Here is a 23,364-nt window from a genome sequence, read left to right on the forward strand (position 1 = left end):
GCTGATGTTCCGTGGAGTGTCTCATGAATGAAAAGTGATTGGTTTAATTAAATAATCTATCATTTACATAATTTATTTAGTCTCCCTTGAAGTTCCAGCATTTAGCTTCTTGAATTGTAGCTGACAAAGGGCTGGTTTGAACATGACAGTCCCCACAAGAAGGCCGCCAAAAAGTACTTTCTGTTATTGCGAACTTAACATTTAAAGGGGTTTTAGCCTTTGTGTTGGCATCTGCATAACATCTGCAAGCCAATTCTTGATGGTTTAGGCACTGGCTGAATTGACATACAGGTACTGCACATGCAAAGATCCCTTTAAGTGTTCTGGAACGCAGCAGCTACTGGCACTGGAGAATATGGTTCATATAGCATCATGATGCTCAGGCTACATTCAGAGTGTCTCTGGAAATCTTCAGGGGGGTTTCTCCAGAATAAAGACAAGGCCAGTTATTTTCTGGATAGGAATGAAGAAAAGTAATGAAGCAGAGAGAAGCAGTGAAGCGAGTAGTTGTTCTTCTTGAGCAGGGCATGTTCTCCCTAGGTGAACCTCTGAACGGGAGGGAGGCTAGTGCTGTTTCCCTGCCAAGGCACAGCAGAAGAAAGCAAATACACTGGGCAAGACACAAGCTCTTTCTTAAGCCACAGGTAGGGGGAAATACTTGATCTTTCTTATGCTTCAAATTTATATTCTCCTCAAACCAATCCTTACATATAATATTGAGACAACATCTCTTAATCTAATCCAAATTTTGGGCCCTGGAGCAGACTAGAACCAGTTAATATTACCTGTGAATTGACAGTCTGACCCATGGGGATCCGTGAGCACTCCAGTGCATATTGCTTCACGCAGAAATAGCAGCCCTAAGGAGAGGAGAAATAGGTGAAATATTGGCCTGTACCTGACCCATGTAACCATACCTTGTCACTTGCAACATTAACTGCTGCTTAGAGTGACTAGCTAAATGGTGCCACTGCTCCCTTCCATCAGGGTTGGGCTGGCTTTTTAACAAAGATATATTGATAAACAAACAAACAAACAAAAAGGGTTGGGCTGGCTCATCCTGTACTTTTTCACATAGAGTGTCAGCTCTACTAACCTATTCATGGTTGACCACATCCTGCTCCATTGCATCCATAGCTCACTTCTGAGGCCTGTGAACATTTGTACTTGCTTTTGCCACTTAAATATGCTACTACTATGCACTTTCCTCTCACCTGGAAAGCCAGTTCCATTAGCACGATGCCCCCAGGTAGAGCTCTTTGCAAATGGTAGGCAGTGACAGGAGGGCTGGTGCTCTGGAAAACAAGTGTTTGCACTGATTTGGCACAAGAACAGCTCTCTGGTATCCATTAACCATCTGCTCATATCTGCTGAACATGCTTTTGCCTGCTCTCAACTCACCCATCCTCCCCCTAAAGAGCAAGCCATATGGGCTGATGCAGTTATGCCAGAAGAGCTCACTTGCCCAATATCAGGTTGCTCACCTTTGGGCTCCCATCAGTCTTTGGTCTGGCGTATGAGAAGGATCCCCGCCCTTCACTGCCCATTGCTGCAAGAGCTCTGATTCGACTTGTGCTGCTGCAAACCAGAAATTATCAGGAGGAAAACATCATGGATCTGCGAGGGCATCCTAACCAGACTACAGCCTTGCAAATAAATGCCCCACAAAAATGTCCCTTTCTGAAGTAAATATTCCTAATCTTCCCCAAACCACATTCTGCAGCAGTTCCTCTTGCAAAGCAAGCATTTGCACAGTGTGCAGTTAGTCAGTTCCTAAAGGAGGAATTCACTGTCACTCCCAAATTTAAGACTGCCCTTGCCTTCAATCCTCACTGACCTGCGGCTGGGTGAGGCCGGGCGCACCTGCACCAAGATGAAGCCCATGCTCTGCAGGTACTGGATATATTGCTGCAGGAAAGTATGACACAGCTCTAGCAGCCAAGTCTCATCCTTGGTCCGACATGGCACCCCCTCTGTAGAGTCACAACTGTGGCTGCGGTCCCTGCTGGACGCTGTGGAGTCATTTGAGCGGTGCCGTTTCTGCAGAGCAAGCAAGAAAAGAGGTATCAAAATCAAAGAACCCCTTGGGAAAAGGGTGCCAAATCCCAGTGAAATAGCATTGATTACAAGGAAACGTGAACAAACTCTCCCCACACTTTTTACCTTTCCCTCTGGTTTGCCCTGTTGGTCAGCCTGAATCTGCTGCCGGAAGGCAGGATCAAAGAGCAGTGGTGTAGCACAGTAGTGGACTAAGCGTGATGACTGCTTCAGGGTTTCCAAATCTGCAATCTGCACATACACAAAGGAGTAACCAACATATACTTCTGGGCTGTGGTTATATCACCTAACGGGACCACTCCTTGCCACATGGGCCTCCTGATGAATAAGAGACTGACGCAGTGATGGTGAGTTCAGCTTCCAAAGGTTTTGTTTCTGGCCACAGACATCACACATGGGCATGACAGCTTATCTGCAGAATTCAGAAAACTGAACATACAGTTCTTATCAGAAATTAAGGAGCTATGCACACTGGCTAGCAGGAACTTGATGTCTCAGTCCTGACTCCTTCTTTTGTTACTCTGAAAATTTACCAGCTTGCTTCAACTGTGTTTAAAAAGTGCAGTAGTGCAAAAGTGCAACAATCCAATTATAATAACTTTACAATATAATTTTACAATACAATACACAAACACACAGTACAGTCATTACAAAAAGTCTTCTATAGTCCGTAGAAATTATCCTCTGCGTTAAAGTGCAAAGTGCCTATTACAGTAAGAAGCCGGAGGTGGAGAGTGGCAATGGGCTTGTATATCCTTTCACAGTCCAAAAATTAAATTAATTCCAAAAACGCCGACGGGAGTATGCTGGCAGATTTCAATTAACCCGTTTCGTGAGTAAACAGCTCACTTCATCTTGGGCATGAACATTTCGGACCGGACTCAAATTCTTCCATGAAGACACACGTATTTCTACAGCTCAATTTCTTACAGCATAATAGCTCAATTTCCTGTTTGGGTGTGTTTCCTGTTTACACCCAAACAGGAAATTGAGCTATTATGCTGTAAGAAATTGAGCTGTAGAAATACGTGTGTCTTCATGGAAGAATTTGAGTCCGGTCCGAAATGTTCATGCCCAAGATGAAGTGAGCTGTTTACTCACGAAACGGGTTAATTGAAATCTGCCAGCATACTCCCGTCGGCGTTTTTGGAATTAATTTAATTTTTGGACTGTGAAAGGATATACAAGCCCATTGCCACTCTCCACCTCCGGCTTCTTACTGTAATAGGCACTTTGCACTTTAACGCAGAGGATAATTTCTACGGACTATAGAAGACTTTTTGTAATGACTGTACTGTGTGTTTGTGTATTGTATTGTAAAATTATATTGTAAAGTTATTATAATTGGATTGTTGCACTTTTGCACTACTGCACTTTTTCACACGTTATAAAAGAAAAACATATTTCTGAAGTTCCCTGGCTTGTTTTCTGTAACTATAATTGTTAGTCTGGGGTTGCCCGTGGTTTTGCCTACTTGTCAACTGTGTTTAAGCCTGTCATTTTAAGCAAAATGAATTCAAGCTGCTTTGACAGAGTGAGGAACCTAAATGAGTGCTTGCGCCAACACACTTTGCTGAGTTTCATTTTGTTCTACATCGCCCCCTTGGTGCTTTGTAGTTCATACATGCAAGGATTGAAATAGGAATGTGACAAATGCCATACTTGAAGCATTAGGCCAACACACCTACCTGTAAAACTGAAACTCAGGTGGGCACCCTAGCCTGTTGTTTCAAGTTGCAAGCAGCAGGACAATGTTTCCTGTACAGACATGACAAGGAGGCTCTGCCTAAAAGTTAGTATCTTTTAAAAATAGTACTAAATTTTGCCAGTACAAACACAGAAATTGAGCCATCTTCAGGAACACTATCAAGAACAGATAAGAAATCTGTCTTAGGAAAAACAGCTTTAAATCCACAGTTTGCTCAAGGCAAATAATTTGTGATACCCAGCCGTGCCATGGTTTATGCTATAAATTGTCAGAGTGTTTTGGATGAGGAGAAGTATCCATTTACCAAGTCAAATAAATGAGTAATCTTGGCAAGATTTTGGAACCAAGTAGCACTCAACTGCTAAGATAGCAACACTTAGTCCAGTTTCATCTCTCATCCTGGTGAGCATCTCCTACTATAGTCAGCTGCCACAAAGAGACTCTTCTTGTCTACCTAGTCTACACTGTGTTGTACCATCCCGTGAACATTTGTTTCAATATAGCCATTTGGAACACACTATTTCACTTATACCAATGAACAGTGGCTTAAACAGGACAGGTAACCAGTATAATCATCAACACCCAAGGGTCATTTCAGAGTAGGTGAGTGGCTCCCATGCAATTCCAGATGACCTTCCTTGGACACAGTGATTATGTAAGAAAGGACATTGTGTGAACTGGCTTTCCTGAATATATTTCTTCTACAGTGTCTATTTCTTAGAACTGCTGCAGTCATGGAAATCACAGCAGGCATGTCCAGGGAAATTCAATTTTCATAATACAGGGCAGGGAGTAGGAAAGATCTTGTTAGCAGTAGCTGAATACCATATGGGCTGTTATCCCCTCCGCTTGCCCTTGGGCATGAGTCAATGGGCAAGACACAAAGGGCTCTTGGACCTTGGCTCACAGCTTGGCACCTGCGTTAGCCAGGCCAGTGAATCAGAACCTATATAGGATGTGCTTGTGTTGTTTTATTTAAATTGTGATGTTTAAATTGGTTGTTTTATTTATACTTTAGAATTTTCAGTAAACCACTTTGTGCCCTTTGGGGAGAGAAATGACATATAGAGAAATGTCCAAACAAATAAACATCTTCACATGACGCTTGTTTCTGGGATGGTTGGGAAGGATTTGAGGAGCTATTAACTTGTGTGAAGTAGTCTTCAGCACTATAGTTAGACTGTTTAATGCATATTAAACAAAATGCATTTATATCTACATTGTGCTCTGTATAGGGCGCCTATTACTCCCATCTTGCAGCAGTTATACAGGTACTCTCTGGAGTTTCGAATCGGATTCAAGGCTTTGGGGTTGACCTATAAAACCCTTAGTGGATGGGGACCAGCATACCTGTGGGACCGCCTCTTGCCATACGTACTCCAGAGAGTGCTTAGATCAAATGATAAACATCTACTGGAAGGTGCTCGACTGGCATCAACCAGAGCCATAGCCTTTCTGGTCCTGGCTGCAACCTGGTGGAACTCTCTGTCTGTAGATACTCAGGCCTGCCAGGATCTTTTATCCTTTCGGCGGGCCTGTAAGACAGAGATGTTCCGCCAGGCATATGGTTGAGGCTGGCCTTGTATCCATCTAGTGAACCTCCCTACTGATCTCCTGTCAGGGGAAGGAGCTGTGTAGTCATCTCACCGCCCCCGCCCCTGGAGTCATAACACGACTAGAATGGCTGTTCCATCCTTCCCTCCCATCCCCTTAAGAGCTTCCTTGTCTATGCACTATTGGCAGGAGCAGTTGGTAGACTGCCATCTTTGGAATCGTATTTTCTCATATTTTTACTGTATTTTATTATTGCAATGATGATCTAGTCTTATTATGTTTTAAATGTATTTATACCCTGTTGTGACCTACCCTGAGCCTGCTTGTGGGGAGGGTGGGCCAAAAGTCCAAGAAATGAATGAATGAAATGATGAAAGCAATAGGGATCCAAGTGGCTTCCAGATGATTAGGTCTTAAGAACCCACAGATCTTTTGGGTCCCACTAAAGTCCCTTTCAATATGGAAGAAACCTTCCCCATGCCCTCCCCTCTCACTTGACTCCCAAAACAAGGCCATCCCCATCTTAGGGAAACAATATCAAGTCTTCCACCTTTCTTCCCATGTCCCAAGCCCCTCTGAACTCACACTGATGGGCATGTTGGACTGTGCGGATCGCTGTTGCCATGTCACAAAGAGATTCTCAATCTTCATCTGTTTCTCCAGCTCTGTGGAAGAGGAGCAAGAACTGAGAACAAGACCTAGGCCCAAAGCTTTCTCTACTGAAAAATCAACCCTCCTCTGTGATGTGAATGGGCTATATAATGGATTACCTTCAGGAAACTTCCCACAGGTAACCAATGTTGTACCTATTCTAAGGTCTTTTACCCACCTGCACTATCCTCTTGTGACTAGCATTACTTTTTTATTTTTAGCTGCCTTCGGAAATTCTTTCCTGGTTAGTGTTTATGGAGATTCTGAAGACATATCCTTTACCAGACCCAACACCTGACCCAGCTACAGAAATACAGCTGTATGAGACCCTCTCTCTTACCCCTATTTTTCCTTTACCTTTCCTCTCTACGTTCTTGATCTCCAGGAACTGAGCTCCATGCTGGGCCACACGGTCAAGAACACTCAGCTCTGGGCTGTGATGGATAGGTCGGTTGGCTGAGACATCACGAAGGGCCTCATCAAAAGGTACCATATCAGGAGGGAAATGAAGGGGTGGCAAGATACGTGCAGAGTTGCTGAGCCGACCTTGCTCTTTGCTTGGGGGAACGCTGGAACTGCGGATCAGGGCATCCACATCTAGCGTGGAGTTCAAAAATGGATTTTGCTCCTATATGTGAGAAGAGGGAGAGACATTCAGTGCAAGATTGCTGAGGACTGACAATCAAGTGGGAGCACTGGAAAGTTGAGATCCAGGAGTACCTGCTTGCTGTCCTCATGCCATGGTGTGTCCATGTAGCAGTAGTGATGGAAAAGCCCAAGCTTCTGGCTGAGCAGGCAGTGCACAACATGAGCACGGGCATTCTGCCACTGCAACAAGCGGGTGAGGGAGCTGCTCAGAGCACTACCCAGGTCCACGGACCAATTGTAAGTGTAAAGAACCATCTGGAGGGGAAAGGGGGACAAGGTAAACCCAGACTTACACTGCTGGATCAGAATGAAAAGGCTCCAAAGCTCTATCTGCACCCAGGGACTTGTATGGGCCAGGCACTAACCCAGCATGGCATGCACCTTTTTGTCAATGATCTCCATGAATAGGAATCTTTGCCGAGGGACAACATCACTGCCTTTCTCTGCAGTTACGAGCTCAGTGGCCTCAAACCGCTGGAATCCCTTTAGGACTGAAACAACACAGAGAAGCCAACAGACCAGAGTTTATTTCTGAGATTCCTGCCTCAATCTAGGGGCAGTAAAGAGCATGTTTTCACTTTTTAGCACCCCACTCTGTCTTCACCTTGTTCTGTGCTGTGACGCCACTGGTGGAAACTACGACCCAGCAAAGTGAAGTGTCGAATGACAGCTGGTTCGGCACTGGTGCCTGGCAGGGAATATGGCACAAAGAACACCCCTTGGGGAGAGCTGCAGAAAAAAGACAAGGAGCTTCATGGAGGTACAATAATATCCACCCTAGTCCATCTCCCTAAAGTGTATCATTCTCCTTCTGCTAAGAAAAGTACCCAGATGACATTCTAAGTAACATCCAGCCAACCATCAAGACAGTCTTGTCCCAGCACCTACCTCACTCTTTCAAACACTTTGACAGAGGTGTCATTTGCCAGTGTGGTGACTAGGCTCACCATCTCCAGCAGGATGGAGGACAGCAGGAAGCGAGAGACACTCTCCAAAGCACACTGCTGTACAGAGGGACACCCTATGAGGGAGAGGAAATGCAATGTGAAGGGGAAGTTTAAGCAAACACCCAGAAAACTCCAAAAGGCAAGGGGAAAACACTGTGGAACCATCAGCCGTACTGAGCCATTTACAGAGATTTTAAAACCAGTACCAGGTCAAAATATCCTAGACAGAACTGTGGACAAGAACAGAAAGAGACCAAAAAGAACACCCTGCACTAAGCTCAGCCATGTTCCTATGTGTACAGTGAAGTAAGACGTGCACTCACAATGGTAAGCAAAAACACACCTACTATATGCTCCCTCCCACACACTCTACCCTTCCCACTTTCTATGCCACAAACTCTGCGCTCAGAGACAAACCAACATTTAAACTGTTGATAACATTATCCAGATAAGCCAAGTATTTAAATATCGACAAGAAAAGGGGGAGCAGCAGCACTGCTATTCTGACAGTATGGGTGGACAGAGGCAGGGAAATAGATCAATGGATCACTCAAAAGGGCATAAATGCCCTGGCACATCCATTTAGCCTTGTTTCTGATTTCTGAGACTTTAACATCAACAAGCTTTTCTTTCTAATTGCATGAATACAGAAATAAAGAAAAACTCTCTCCAAGCTGGGAGAAAGTGGTAGTGAAGGAACAGGACACAGATTTAGTACATACCCAGGCGGTTCATGAATGCCATCCAGAACTGGCAGGTCTGACTGAAAATTGGATGCAAGTTGCCTGCATCCCCCTCCTCTAATTGGCAGGCCCGACGCCTGTGAAGAAAGCACCCATTACTCAAAGTCAAATCCATAAGGATAAAAAACATAAGAAAGGAAAAATAAAACCAAACAGCAATCCTCCCACTGAAATGCATGAAGATGTACAATGCTCAGAAACCATCAAAGATAATCCCATCCGGTCTGGTCTGCTCGCAGCAGAACCTGCCGAGATGCTTGCCTCTGGGCCTGCCCCTGCTCAGCAGCTGCCACAACACGCTCCTGGCTTGAGGGCTGTTTTACATTCTCGGTCTTGTGGCGACGGCGGGTTCGACTCTCTTCTGGCCGCTCCAGCACAATGTCATCTGTGGTCTTGGGGCTTCCTTGCTCCACCATCTCTGTTTTACTCTGAAAATTAAGGCTGGATATGGAAAACAGAGCCCAAGGCAGACGTGCTTACCCTCAATTCTTTGTCATGGACAGTTTTAGGGCCCAGCTGCCACCTCTCTAGCAAATTTCTGTATTACACAACTTTTGTTTACTAGTATTGTTATTATATTTAGCATTTATATAGCACTTTTTGCATGTTCAAAGCACTTCCAAATACATTATTGCAGCAATCTAAAAACAAGGAAGGAAAGCACAAGGCAACGTGAAATACTAAGCAACATAATCAATTACAATGTAACAATATTCAATAAAGATTATCTGTATAAGCACTGGTCACTTTCTTGTCATTTATTGTTATTAGCAATTATTAGCAAGTAGCACTTTATTGAAATATCTCACTCTACTGTTGCAAGCTTGTAACTTATTTTGTTTATCATTCATTGGTTGATTATATGTGCTGGCCACGGGGTCCATTTGTATTTTCTTGGCAGCCACCTAATATGTATTATATAATATACCAGAAAGAAAGCCCGTTGTGGGGAAAAATACAACGGGCTCTAGAAAGGGGAGAGCGGGCAGGCAGGCATTCCCTCCTCTTCCGTCACTGATCCCAGCCAGTGAAGGAGGGGGGGCAGGCATTGCCACCTGCACCACACTTGATCTCAGCAACAGGAAGGGGTGGTGGACTTTGCCACCTGCTGCACGTCTGATACAGGCCGGGTAAAGGGGGAGCAGGCATTGCCACCTGATCCCAGCTGGGTGAAGGGAAAACGGGCTTTGCTTTCTGTTCTGCGCCTGATTACGGCTGGGTGAAGGGGGGCAGGCACTGCTGCCTGCTCCAAGCCTGATTCTAGCTAGGTGAAGGGGGGGTAGGCATTGCCATCTGTTCTCTGCTGGGTGAAGGTAGAAGCAAGCACTACCTCCTGATCCTCACCTGACCCCAATAGGCGAAGGCAGGTTGTGGGCTTTGCTACATGCTCTGCTCCTGATCCCAACTGGGTGAAGGGGGTGCCGGCACTGCCACCTTCTCTGCTCCTGATTCTGGAAGGCTGAAGGAGGGCAGAGATTGCTGCCTGCTTGGCGCCTGATTCCAAAAGGGTGAAGATGGGGTGGACATTGCTGCCTGCTCAATGCCTTATTCCAGTAGGTTGAAGGGGGCGGGTATTGCCACTTGCTCCACTTCTTGTCCTGGCTGAGTGAAGGGAAGAAGGGAATTGCCTCCTGCTCTGTGCCTGATCCCACCCAGGTGAAGGGGGTGAGCATTGCCATCTGCTCTGCTCCTGAACCCACATGGGTGAAGGGGGGTGGGCATTGCCACCTGTTCCGCTCCTAATACCAGCTGGATTAAGGTTGGGGTGGGCATTGCAACCTGCTCAGATCCTAATGCCAGTTGTGATAAGGAGGAGGTGGGCATTGCCACCTGCTTCGCTCCTAATACCAGCTGGGTTAAGGCAGGGGTGGGCACTGCCACCTGCTCTGCTCGTGATCCCAGCTGGGTTAAGGTGGGTGTGGGCATTGCAACCTGCTCGGATCCTAATGCGAGTTGTGATAAGGAGGAGGTGGGAATTGCCACCTGCTTCGCTCCTAATACCAGCTGGGTTAAGGTGGGAGGTAGGCATTTCAACCTGCTCGGATCCTAAAGCCAGCTGTGTAGGCATTGCCACCTGTTCTGCTCCAAATACCAGCTGAGTTAAGGTGAGGGGTAAACATTGCCACTTCCTCTGCTCCTAATACTAGCTAGGTTAAGGCAGGGGTGGGCATTGCCACCTGCTCTGTTCCTGATTCCAGCTGGCTTAAGGGGGTGGGCACTGCAATTGTAATTGATTTTGTTGCTTAGTATTTCATGGCACCTTGTGTTTTTCTTCCTGGTTCCTTCCGTGAATCTTTCTCTTTATGTTTTGGGCAATCTAAAAACAAGGCAGTGTTATCCTTGTATAACAAATACTGGGGGGAGGACAAACAGAGGAAGTAACTTGGTTAATTCTCTTAAGTGAATTTACAGCAATGCACTTCCTGCCCCACAGGAAGTCAAGCTCTTGGCCGTTGTACTAGATTTGCACAACTTGTGACCCATCAAGTTTAACACTAGGGCTTCAAAACGCCTCCTAGGCTTTTTGACTACCTGGGGCTACAAGCACAGTGCCCAGTTGGCACTAATTCATGGTTTCTACTCTCTACCATTCCCGCAATATATCCTACCACCACCTTCCCATGGAATCATTACCAGCATGTCCCAGAAGCTGCGCCGACCCATCTTATTGGTAGGTGTTATGGGATCACCAGCAACCACAGTGGACACAGTGAAATGCAGAGGGTGTGGACACACTCTGCCTCCAACAGTTTGAGTCAGGTCCTTAGTCTCTGGCACCATCCTGCACAGGTTTCCTGAAAGTATATTGCCCATCCATCAGATAAATATTTTTAAATAGTTGCACCCCAGTTTTCTCCCTTAAGGGACCCAAAGCAGTTGTGTCCTGTTCCAGAAACTTCTTTTCCCTCCTTCCCACCCCTGGTAATGACACTGTTAGACAGAGGAACATATTACAGGAAGAACTTCCTTTCTGACTCGCTGGGTTCCTTGCTTCAATTAGCTTGGTATCAATACATACCAAAAGGACTAAGGACTAAGATGGATATGGAATTGTAATTGTTCAAGTTTAATTTTGTTTGTTTTCACCTTCTTTATGATGATGTTTTACTGGGATCCTATCTAAGGCTTTACAAGGAAAGGCCAGGTACAAATGTTTCAATCAGTCAATCCACAAATAATGCCTTGGATGCTGTTTCTTAGTCAGTTTATGCTGTTCTGTGTTGAACCCAGCAACCTGGGACTCTGCAAAAGGCAATATTCTGACTCTCGAAAGCTTATACTCTGGAAATCTTGCTCTCTCAAGTGCCACTGAACTTAAATCCTGCTACTTTCTCTGTAGTATTTTCACAGATCCCAACAGTGAGGACTCAAAAAACTGGAAAAGGTGCCAGCTCCAAGGCATGCCCTTGCCACTATTACCTGAATCCTCTAGCTCAGTGGAAGGTTCCACACATAGCGGGTTGGGAAGGACACGGAATTCCATGACAGCATCACACAGGGCATGGCGCAGAGCACTGCGCAGCCTCTTAGACAGCTGCAGCAGGCTGATATTGCCCTTTTCCCAGATATCCAGGCGCACCAGAGGACAGATTGCTGTGGAAGAAGAGCCGATACCAAAAAAGCATCGTTTGGAAAAGGCACAGGCTTTGTGCTGACTCCCAAGTGAATACTGGAGGCCATTTCGGCTCCCAGATCTGAACAATGGAAGCCACAATTGCCCAGCCCCATCTTTGCCCACAAACTTCCCCCTGCCCAGAGCAACTGTTTCCCCACCTGACTGTGACGTGGCAGGTTCAGCCTGGTACTGGTTGACAGCAGTCAAATTCTCAAAATCCATCTCCTGAAGGAATGATGTGCTCAGCAGGGTAGTGGGTGGTCTCACCCAACGAGCTAGTGAGATGGGATTTCCATGGTTGTCCACAAAAGACAAGGCAATGCATGCAATCCCTGAAGAAGAAATAAAAGCCTGCTTGAGTCCCAAAGGTGTCCACCATACATACTGAACTCCTAGGAGACAGCAGCCTTAGGGAACTTGTTACAGACACACAGCCTTCCTTGGAGTGCAACTCAAGGGATAAAAAACATTTTGCACAGCTACAAGATCATAAGCAACGATGGATGGAAAAAATAGCCAGTGGATCAGCACAGCTATGTATTCATACACGCATAGAAAACGCAAAAAGAAACCTGCACCTGCTGGGAATGTGCAGCAAGCTTTCATCTGCAGGAAGGGGACATTCATCACAGGCTTGGCAAAGCCCAACCAGCAAAAGCAGCCAAGGGACAGGATACAGATCACCTCTCCCCTCTCCAGGTACTGTTTCCTAATTCCAGCAGAAAGTAGCAAGCCAGAAGCATATCCCCCTGCACTGTGCCAAAAGGAGGCTGTGGCTCATGCTGCTCAGCACAATGACTTCATCAGGAGCCCCCCTAGAAACTAGGAGATCATTTGGTGAGTTAATGGAACTGGTACCATGGGTTCTTCTAATCTTCCTCACAACTTCAGAAATCCAACATCAGGGATCAAACAGGAGATGGGCAAGGTGTTGCTGTCTGTGATGCACAATCTCTTATCCAGTCAGAGACTGACAATATTCAAAAGAAAACTGTGGAAGGAGCTGAGGACTCCTATAATCGATGGACAGAATCAGCATGCACCAATACTCTAGTCTTCTAATCAAGAAACCAGCACTCTCCATAGACAGAAACTCTCTACACGCAAAAGGGGAGGACTGCACTAGCAGAGGCATTGTACTGCGCACCATTTCATTCAGACCTATCAACAGAACCCTTATCTTCACTGTAACTCTCAGCAGCCTCCTTAAACTTCCTCTCAGCCCTATTTCTGCTTGAGGCAGGCTTTGAATGACAGAAATGCTTACTGCATGTCTGAGGAAGTGAAGCCTATTCTAGGCATGTGGAGATGCAAGCCCCAACAGTCCTTCCTACCCCAAATAGCTGCCAACACTGCTGAAGTATGAAAGGAGGCAACTGAGAAGATGCAAAGGAAGCAGGAACAACTGGTACAAGTAGTGTCAGCTGTGATGCTGGCCAACCAAAGAACCATAAGGCTGGAAGAGACCAAGTGCAAATTAAACTCACACTGGTTTCAATAAAACAGAGTTGCACTTACCTGTGACTATTGTTCATCAAGTTCTTCTGTGGAGGCCAGCTGCTCGGCAGAGGTTCTCTCGCTTCTTTAAAGTTCCATTAGGGGCTGCTTCTCTTCAACCATGTAGGCACCGCTTTCCTTCCAAAATAGTCACGTGCTCTAAGACAGAAGTTGGCAGCCCCTTCCCTTAGTTCTCCTGAGTCGCTGCGAGCCTCTACTATATATCTTGCAGCAGAGAGTTCACAGTGAGGCAGCAAGGAGGGAATGTGTGCCTGCACAGAAGAACTCGAACAATGGTTACAGGTAAGTGCAGCCCTGTTTTCACCTTCGTTCTTCTGTGCAGTCCCACATTGGGAGATTACCAAGCTGCACACCAAGGAGGTGGGGTGAAATCTCTCCAAAATATAAAACGTTATTAATAACAGTTAAACGTTACAAATTGAATTAAGGAACCTGCAACAGCAACTCAATGTTACAGACATTAAGTGTTAAATACTCTCTAATGTCATTTCATACTAGTTTAACAGAAAGTGCAATACTGTTTTTCCAACAGAAGCTCCATATCTGGAATTAATGTCTACCGCACAGTGTTTGACAAATGTGTCCGAGGATGACCAAGTAGTTGCTTTGCAGATATCCTGTAGAGACACACCATGGAGAAAGACAGATGACAAAGCTTGAGATCTTGTTGTATATGCTTTCAGTTGAAGAGGACAATTGACTGTAGTTTGCTTGTATTCTCTGACAGGATCACTGAGACAATCTACTTGGACACAGTTTGGGCAGCAGCCCTCTTGCTCCTACTGGGACCACTAAAACATAAGAAAAGATGAGGATCTGTATGAAATGAGCTTGTTCTATGTAAATAAAAGGATAATGCCCTTTTGATGTCAGGTGTGTGTAATGCTCTTTCTCCTTTCAATTGTGGGTTAGGAAAAAACACAGGCAATGTTACGTCTTTTGATAAGTGGATTACCATGCTAATGATCTAATTACTCTAAGTGGAATGGAAAATTTGTGGATTGGTGGGAGCAAAAGTGCCTTAAGTGTCCTAACAAGCCAGTTCTGTAGCATGAACATATTTAGTCTAGCGAACAGTACTATGGCTATAGTAGATGCCATAAGTCCCAGAAGCCTCTGGAAGCATACAATAGATTGGAAGTGTTGTTTTCTAAAGACTCTTATAAGAAATTTAATTGTGTTTGCCCTTTCAATGGGCAGGGTAGTCCTCCCTGTGTAGGCATCCAATACAGCACCAATATAACTGACAGATTGCGAAGGTATTAATGTAGATTTTTCTGTATTGATCACCAACTTTAGAGAACTGCATGTTCTTTTCACCAAATCTACATGTTCTGAAAGGAGACTCCTTGAGGATGCTGTCATAAGCCAGTCATCCAAATATGGACATATAGAGCACTTGAGAGACCTGAGATGGGCTACTACAGGTGCCATACATTTGGTGAACATTCTAGGGGCAGTGGAAATTCCAAAGGGTAATACAGTGTACTGGTAGGAAATATTATTCTATTTAAAATGCAGGTATTTCCTGTGATCTTTATGAATGGTTATATGAAAATATGCATCCTTCAGATCAAAGTCAGCAAACCAGCTATTCTTCTCAAGGAGGACCAATACAGTTGCAAGGGTAACCATTTGGAATTTTGTCACTTTGAGAAATGAATTGAGATTACATAGGTCCAGTATGAAGCGTCCCCCTCTTGCTGTGGGTTCCCAGGTTAGAGTACTCACTCAGGCACTAATCCTCAGGTCCATTCAGAATAGACAAGCTGGTTTAAAACATCAGCCATTTATTTGCAAGAAGAATACTTCAACAACCAACAACTTCAGCTAACATACAAAACTGGAAAACTGAAACAAGAGCTCCACCCAACAGGACCAAACTAAATGACACAGATATCAGGGGAGGAGCAAACTGTTCCATTACGTATGTACATATATACAAAAAACATACCACATCCTCTTTCTTTATTTTGGTGTGTTCGGTACAACCCAAATACTATAAAATTGTGGCATCAGAGGTTGCTAGCATATGACTCACTGTTGGGGTTCACCTTTACCGCTATCCCGTCACATAGTCTTTAAATCTAGCAGGCAACCTGACCACCCGCCTGCTCTTCGTTCGTGCACCTTCAGACCGGGGGGTGAGGTGTCAACAGGTGCAGGGAGCACATCTGGAGAGCTATGATCCTCTTCTCCAGGCAGGTCTAGAACATCAGCTGAGATTTGTTCTATGATGGTATGATCAGGCACAACAGCAGATTCTGAAGGTGCAGAGGAACAATCTTTTCTCAAATGTCTCCTATTCCTCCTATATACGTTTCCATTTGGTGTTTCAACAGTATAAGAATGTGGTTCATTCCTCTTTCCTGTAACCAATGCTGGTACCCATCCCGTATGTATCTGCATCCGCACACTTTCCCCCTTTTGCAGGGGTGGAAGAGGTATGGTGTAAACTATCTGGATGTCATATTTTTGGAGCTGTAACAGCATCCTTTGTAGCTGTGCAGGAGCCTTTCCAATAGGCTGGGCAAAAATTGCTTCCAGAGGTTGTGGTCTGACTGTGGGGGCATTTTGTTCATCATCTGGTTGGATACCATCTTTGGAAAACATGTGGCCCATATACTTGACCTCTTCTACCAAGATCTGTATCTAATCCTTGTTGAACTTTACACCTTTTTGTCGTGCTCTCTGAAGAACATGCTTCAAAATGATGTCGCGTTCCTCTCTGTCTTCTGCTGCAATGATCATGTAATTTGCAATGATATGGACACCTGGGATGTCACCAAAGCATTCATAATTTTTCTCCTGAAATACTTCATTTGCTGACTGTATACCAAAAAGGAGTCTGTTAAAGTGGCATCCGAGCTGTATCTTTCATGTGATCCTTCCCCAGCTGTTTGGATTTGTGCAGCTTTTTTGCAGGTGGTTCCAATGAGGGCCTTGGAGATTTCAGAGAGTGGCACTTGCCACTTGGATCCGACCTCAACATCGATCTCAATGAAGTCGATGATCTGGCCCTGGAAGAATGCTCCTTCACAGCTGGTGATTTTATAGACAGAGATTCGGAGCCTGTAAGGACTTTTTCCCAGAGTGAGGCCTTGAGCTTAAGACTGCTTTCATTTCTGGCCTTAGGGGTGAATTGCTGGAAGTATTTGCAGGCAGAAACATTATGGCCTTTCCCCAGACACAAGAGACACAATTCATGACTATTGGTGTGAGTCATTTTCACTCCACATGAGGAGAATTTTTTAAAAAACCATTCAGACATTTTGATAAGACAAGTTGAAGCCACACACCAGAGACAAAGTCAGAAAGCTGAAGTTCAAAGGTCAGTCAGAAGCCAAAAATCTGTCTGGAAAAGTGAAAGTAGAGATGCAATGCACAGTGCTTAGAAGATGAAACCCTCTCCTTGTGGCAGCTAACAGAGAACTGAGGGAAAGAGCTGCCTCTCTCAAAGTACATGACCATTTAGGCGGAAAGCAGTGCCTACGTGCTCGGGGAGAAGTGGCCTCTAATTGAACTTTAAAGAAGTGAGAGAAACTCTGCCAAGCGGCTAACCTGCCCATGCACAGTCCCAACGTAGGACTGCACAGAAGAACAAAGGTGATCTACAGATTATGCCACATGATCTAGATATAAAGCTATATGCCACAAGCAGATAGCACAGAAGGTGCCTGCTCAATAGCAAATGCTAGACGGCTCAAGCAAGAGAGCCCAAATCCATATGTTACAGCTAATGGTAGCCGCTCCTTCTCCCCAGTTACTCTGAACAAACATGGCATGGGGGAAATTCTCTGCCTGCTTATAATCCTGGGCATTTAAAAATGTTCAGTAGGATCAGTACCCTCATCCAACCCATCAACCTGCCAACTTATTTCAGCATTCCATTGCTGATGTACAACGAAGGTCTAACTACTCTCGTCCTTCAGGAGAAAAACTTCTTAAAGACAAGTCATAGAGTGAAGTACCAAAATGTTAAAATGTTATTTATGCTCTGGTAAATGTATCCAACTTCCTTTCACAACCAGTGAAACTTTTTTCTCCCACATGTTTTAAGGAGAATACTACAGAAAATTACGTTTAATACAAAAATTCTTCTAATTATTACACAAAATACAGTAATAGTAAAGTTTCAGTCACTAATTCTAATAGCCACTTTTAATTATTTAATCTAAACAAAGACAGAGGCATGGTGGGAATCTGAAAAGCTATCTACTGAGAGATCTGGATAATACACAAAGGAGAGGAAAAGAGGGAGATACAGTAGGGTCCAGAGCAGAAGCAGAAACCCCAGCAGGCACAAGATCAGGTTGACGGGAGCAGCACTGGAAAGGTTCAGTGGAACGCTGGAATCTACAGGAAGCTACCTTGAAACTGGGAAGGTGGAAACAGGTGCTGCACAAGATCCAGCATGGAACCTACATGACAGAAGAATGTTCAGACACACTTTGCAGCGGTGTGTTGCCCGTACAACTAGATCACAGTGCAGGTGGGAAGATAGACAAATGGATGGGGGAAAGGCACACACACATACTCAGAATATAACACAAACCAGCCAACCAAACCAGCCACAAACTAGCAGTACCAGCCCATGATATCTTCTGTCAGCCCTTGGAGCAAGAATAACCCTAACCCTGCCCCCTACCTGACTTTCATTTGTGCTTGAACTCTGATTGCTTGCTCAACAAGGGGCCCTTGTATCTCATTTTCAACAGTGCCCCCGTCATCTCATTTTCTTTTCACTGCCTTGAAGTAGCTCTAGTGGAGTGTGTGATTATTACTGAGTAGCAATGATGGTGTCTGCACAACTCACAAGGCTTTTCAGAAGAGGAACTCTCATCTATAAGCGCATCTCTATCTGTTGTTGAGCACATACCAGACAAAGACAAGGACTGTACAGGCATGAGGGACCTTCCAGTAGATGTCTGATCCACATGGACTGAGAAGCAGGTAGATGACTCCTCTATAGTATCTTCTGGTTCCTGCTAATCTAGCCCATGCAAACATCACAGACCTGAAAGGACTCTTTTCTCTATAGATTGCTTCACTAGAAGATTCAGGCTGCAGAAGTAAATTATGCTCATTACCTTTGCCACCAGTGCCTTGGCCTCCAGGCTTATTGAACAGGTAGAGATCTAGGTCTGGGCTACTGCTGCTCTGGTGGAAACAGTGCTGAAAAGTAGGGCAAAAATGTATCAGAACATGGTTAATAGATGTCTTCTTAGCAAGTAAAGAAATAGGACTCTTCTTATTTCGTTAAGAACAGAATGATCATTTCTCAGCACCGAACCCTGCCAGACTTTAGCTTTTGCACTGCAATAAAGGCTCACATAACAGTAAGCAAGCATTTACCCTTAGACATAAAGAATAATTCCTGTTACTTTTCAATGTCTGGGAACAACAATTCTATAACATTTTATCCCACCTTCCTGCTGAGATGTTCAAGTTGGTGTACATGGATTTCTCCTATTGTATTCTCATGACAACATTGTGGGATAAGTTAGGCCGAGAGGGAGAGACAGACAGACACTGACTGTTCCAAGGTCACTTAATGGGCCTCAATGTTGACTGAGGACATGAATCCATGTTTCTCCACATACACCACTCCTGAGCTTCTCAGAAGAAAGCAGATTACAAACATGTAATCCTAAAGTTACAGTGGGGTGGGGAGAGTGTTAACTGCTGGACTGGCTCCAGACACAGAGGAAGGTCTACCCTTATTCCAGTGTGCATTTCTCATTGTTTCCAAATTCTTATCACTTTCTTCCCTGTAGTTGTTCAGCCTTCATGTTGCCTCATTCTTTTTACTTAAAAAACAAATCTATTGTCCACTACATCTTTAGATGGTTGTCTGGCATTCTGCTGGGGACATGTTTTCCCTTGACCCAGAGGAATTAGCTGGGATTTTTCATGCACTAGATTTGGGTGGGTGACTTTTCAAAGTGCTAGATGCCACACTTAGCCCTTGAGATGACATGGGTTAACAAATCTAAAACCAGCAGCTGTCCTGAAAGCAGGAGCCTTTATTTAGCTGGAAGTGAGTGAATTTTAACAAAGTATCTGAAAAAGCAGAAAACAGTAAAGAGAAGGTGCTATTTTCTCCCACAATTAAAAATTAAGAAGTTGGTATCTGACTGGATAAAACACATTTTTCCTGAATCAGACCATGGGAATAATTTTTTTTCAGCTGTGGTGGAATCTCAGGCTGCAAAAAGTGCTTCACTGACCAAACTAGGCTCCCCAAGGAGGTGTGCCCAGCCCTCTCACTTTTGATCTTTAGAAGGCTGCTGAAAATAGTTTAATTTAGAAATGCGTTCATTTAGTTTACTGTGTATTGATAGTTTTAGATGGTGATTTTAAATTGTATTTTATGTCTGTTGTAAGCTGCCTTGAGTGTTTTAAGGTTAAAAGGTGGCTAAAGTGAAACTTGTTTTGCTTGGTCAAACACCAAGGCAACAGCAGCCATGCCTCAGGTTCTATTGGCCCTAATAAACCGTACTCAGAACTGGGAGGCTACTAGTTAAATAGACTATGCTGGGCCTTAAATACAATGAACTTTTAATAATCATAATTCTTCAAGGGTACAGTTCTATCTGGACTCTTTTTCTATTTTCATATACGCCTTCAGAGCCAGCAAACCTCTGAATACCAGTACCAGGAGGCAACTTCAGGGGGGGAGGCCGTGGCCTCCATGCCCTGTTGTTGGCCCCTCCATAGTAAGTGGATGGCCACTGTGAGAGACAGGATGCTGGACTAGATGGACCTTTGGTCTAATCCAGCATGGTTCTTCTGATGTTCTCATGAGTAGATGTCATACCATGTTTTTGCCTCATTCTGTAGACCATACTATAGCTGCATTCTTTGTTCTTTGCACACACACCTCTGTTCTCTCAAACAGAAGAACAAACACTGAAATTACCACAGCTTCCCCTAGCAAGCAGCACTTTACAGAGGCACTCACATACTCACCTTGAAGTGGTTCTCTACATTACTGTCTGTATACTTGGGTGTATGCAGAAAGATCAGCAGGTTCTGACGTAAGTAGCAAGCCACAGCTGGAAGCCAGGGCAGGCAGGATGGGGGAAGAGTAAACAGCAGCACTTCAGTGGGTGGGCTGCCTGGGGGCTGTATAAACTGGAAGGAGAAGAACCTGTCATTGGTCAGGTACAGGAATATATCCATCCCAGAAGCCTACAAATTTCAGTCAAGGAACAAGGAGTTTGACTGGAAGAAAGAAGAATAGTTTGGGGAGCAGGACAAGGCTATTTGTAGTCCAGTTTGGGGCACAGCCATTACCTCCACATCAGCTGGGGTGAGCTTGCAATTCCGCACGAGCATGACTGTGATGATATCCAGGGTGGCCTCATCCAGGCGCCTACGAAGAACTTTTACCAGCTCATCGGTGATCTCCGGTCCTCAGAGAGCAGAATAAGGGTTGTGGTAAGAAGCCTTCTCCTGGCTCAGTATTGTGCAGGAGGTAACAAGTCCCTCTTATTTCAGCCAGTAAGACAGTCCTTTTGCCTGTCTGTTTCTCTGCCTGAACAGCTTGCTCCACTGTACAATGACCACACAGCGGTGCAGTTGTTCTAGAGGTTTAGCTTATCATTTTCCCACTTTCACTACTTTCATCTACCATGTTAAAGAGATTTCAGGTGGGCTGAAATTGGGAAAACTAATGGAATAAAAGGCTCCCCCACCCCCCGAAAATGCTGAATCCCAAATCTAGTGCCAGTCTCTCTTCCAAAGACCAAAGACAAGATCACATGCTTGCAGCAGCAAGACTCCTGCATGTCTCCCTGTTTTCTGCTGCGCTCCTCAATTGCTACACTGAATCCATCTATGGCTCACCTGCCTGTGCCACTCCATGAACCATCAGCTGGATATGTCTGTCCACTTGGCTCACAGGACGGGCTGAATCCACACTGCGGCAAGAAGCTGTGTCCAAGGAGGAGCGAGAACCCTATCAAGGAGAATGGGAGAAGCTTGAAAATTGAATGTGAGCCCTTCTGGAAAAAGAGCAGAGCTCAGATTATATCCAGCCTGCTCACTCTCATTCAAGGCACTAAAGGTGCAGGAGATTGCTGTGCAGAAACAGAAACTCACACTCAGGTCTTCGATATATATGGGTTCCTGGCTGCGCGAAAGTGCCAGTGAACGGCATGCAAGACTCGGGATGATCTCACCTTCCCCACTCTTTCCACTAGAGGTGGTTTCAGAGAGCCTGAGGGTAGTGTGAGAAAGAAAAGGTAAGTCAAGGTGTTGGGTTCCAGACTATTCTTGAGGGACCACGGAATCAACAGCAAAGAAAATGAAGGGATTATGGTTTCTCTGGGCTCCTTTGTTTATGGTGCAAGGACTGAGAAATAGCAACATCTCAGCTTTGGAAATTAGCAGAGAAAGCAGCTGTGCCAGGGTACTGCAATTCTTACCGCAAGTAGAAAACAGACTTGGTTGAGCGCTCCTGATAAACAAACATATTCTTCCTGTTAACAACTGAGAAGGCATTGAGCACAGAGCGCAGGGCTTGGATGGCTGCAGGAAAGACAGAAATGGTTAACTACCACAAGGGCTGGACCAACACACCACCCACTGACATCTCCAACCCAAATACTGCTCCACCAGCCTTCAGTTTGCATCTCTAACATTAATTTAGCCTATTTTCATAATCAGCTCTGCCCATGGTCTATTCCTGAAATACTCTGGTATGGTCGTCATAATAAAAAACGTTGAGGGTTTTTCATAAAATGAGCATAAAATATCTTTAATAAAAACTGTCAGATCTACATGTATTTTGAGCTCATTGGAAAAAATCATTGTTTCAAATGGGCTTCTTCTAAGTGGCCTCCCTGCCACTTATGTCTCTTCTAATGGCTACAATGCTTAGCATTTATGCTAAAGCTTGCTTTACCTTCTTGATATAACTGTTTCCCTTTCTCTAAGGAGTCTGCAGCAGTGCTGCCTAGCCTGTATCTCAACTTAGTACCTTCCTTATAGCCAACCTCAATGCCTTTGCTTATATAGCTCTCACTCTAATCCTAGCAATGTATTATCAACATCAGACTGCAGTCAAGGAGACATTGTAATAGGACAGAATATGCTGCCTAAGTACAGAGGAGAATTATCTGGGTGGTTCCCTATAATCACCCCATTAGGAAGTGCTGCCAGCATTCAGTTACCCACCACGTGCAACACCCATGTTGGGACCCATCTTGAGCCGTGAGTGTACATGGATAATGGTGCTCCAGACTGCATCACATGCAAAATGTCCAGGCATGAAATGCATGGTGGCTGCCAGGTAGTCACGAGGCTGGTAGCTTTCATCTCCAGGATAATCTGCACAGAGAAAAAGGAAGGTTAAGGTGCAAGTTCTCCGAAAAGATATCCACTCTCCTCCTTTCTTCCTTCATACTCAAGACAAAAATAATAAATAAAGGCCTCTTCAGTATCCTGCAAGGGAACCTGTTGTGCTGAGAAATGTTGTAGTGCATCACCACTTACAAAGCAATGGAAAGCATTCTCCAGGTCTCACTACACAAGATACTACCGGGTCATGACAGGAAATAAGAGAATTTCCTTCTGTTGTTTGTAGGACGCCTGCCTCTTCGATATCACTGGGAAAGACATGGGAACACTGCTTTGCCATAGTACTGGAGTGAAGGGCTGACATGTTGAATAGTGAAGCTCCACACGCCAGCAAGAAATGGCATACTTTCTGTAGGAATATTGCTCAAAGCTCTCACCATCAGGTCCAGTGCGTTGCCGGTAGGTATATGGTGTCTCACTTTTCCAGATATCCTCCTCGCTCTCAGCAACCAACAGAGAATTGCAAATGTGACTATCATGTAGATCCTGTAGCAACAGCCGCTACAGACAAAGGAAGAGAACAGCAAAGGAGGAATGAAATGCTTTCTTATCCAG

General features: G+C 44.8%; 1 protein-coding gene across 2 annotated transcripts in view; it reads right to left on the reverse strand.

Annotated features, from left to right (window-relative positions):
* Positions 1 to 23,364, reverse strand: part of SZT2 (SZT2 subunit of KICSTOR complex) — a 116,839-nt gene that overhangs the window by 7,642 nt on the left and 85,833 nt on the right. For both annotated transcript variants that reach the window (XM_054982041.1, XM_054982040.1), the window contains exons 42-65: positions 23,187 to 23,310; positions 22,627 to 22,779; positions 21,876 to 21,978; positions 21,550 to 21,667; positions 21,295 to 21,406; positions 20,743 to 20,861; positions 20,416 to 20,580; positions 18,534 to 18,618; positions 12,084 to 12,257; positions 11,730 to 11,903; positions 10,944 to 11,104; positions 8,571 to 8,737; positions 8,289 to 8,386; positions 7,508 to 7,640; positions 7,224 to 7,348; positions 7,001 to 7,110; positions 6,692 to 6,874; positions 6,329 to 6,599; positions 5,906 to 5,985; positions 2,164 to 2,289; positions 1,838 to 2,040; positions 1,485 to 1,578; positions 1,215 to 1,295; positions 786 to 860 (exon numbers count right to left, since the gene is read on the reverse strand). In XM_054982041.1, the coding sequence (XP_054838016.1) occupies positions 786 to 860; positions 1,215 to 1,295; positions 1,485 to 1,578; positions 1,838 to 2,040; positions 2,164 to 2,289; positions 5,906 to 5,985; positions 6,329 to 6,599; positions 6,692 to 6,874; positions 7,001 to 7,110; positions 7,224 to 7,348; positions 7,508 to 7,640; positions 8,289 to 8,386; positions 8,571 to 8,737; positions 10,944 to 11,104; positions 11,730 to 11,903; positions 12,084 to 12,257; positions 18,534 to 18,618; positions 20,416 to 20,580; positions 20,743 to 20,861; positions 21,295 to 21,406; positions 21,550 to 21,667; positions 21,876 to 21,978; positions 22,627 to 22,779; positions 23,187 to 23,310 (3,234 nt within the window). The remainder of the gene's footprint in view (positions 1 to 785; positions 861 to 1,214; positions 1,296 to 1,484; positions 1,579 to 1,837; positions 2,041 to 2,163; positions 2,290 to 5,905; positions 5,986 to 6,328; positions 6,600 to 6,691; positions 6,875 to 7,000; positions 7,111 to 7,223; positions 7,349 to 7,507; positions 7,641 to 8,288; positions 8,387 to 8,570; positions 8,738 to 10,943; positions 11,105 to 11,729; positions 11,904 to 12,083; positions 12,258 to 18,533; positions 18,619 to 20,415; positions 20,581 to 20,742; positions 20,862 to 21,294; positions 21,407 to 21,549; positions 21,668 to 21,875; positions 21,979 to 22,626; positions 22,780 to 23,186; positions 23,311 to 23,364) is intronic.

Source organism: Eublepharis macularius, chromosome 5, assembly GCF_028583425.1.
Source record: "Eublepharis macularius isolate TG4126 chromosome 5, MPM_Emac_v1.0, whole genome shotgun sequence".
Taxonomy (NCBI): Eukaryota; Metazoa; Chordata; class Lepidosauria; order Squamata; family Eublepharidae; genus Eublepharis; species Eublepharis macularius.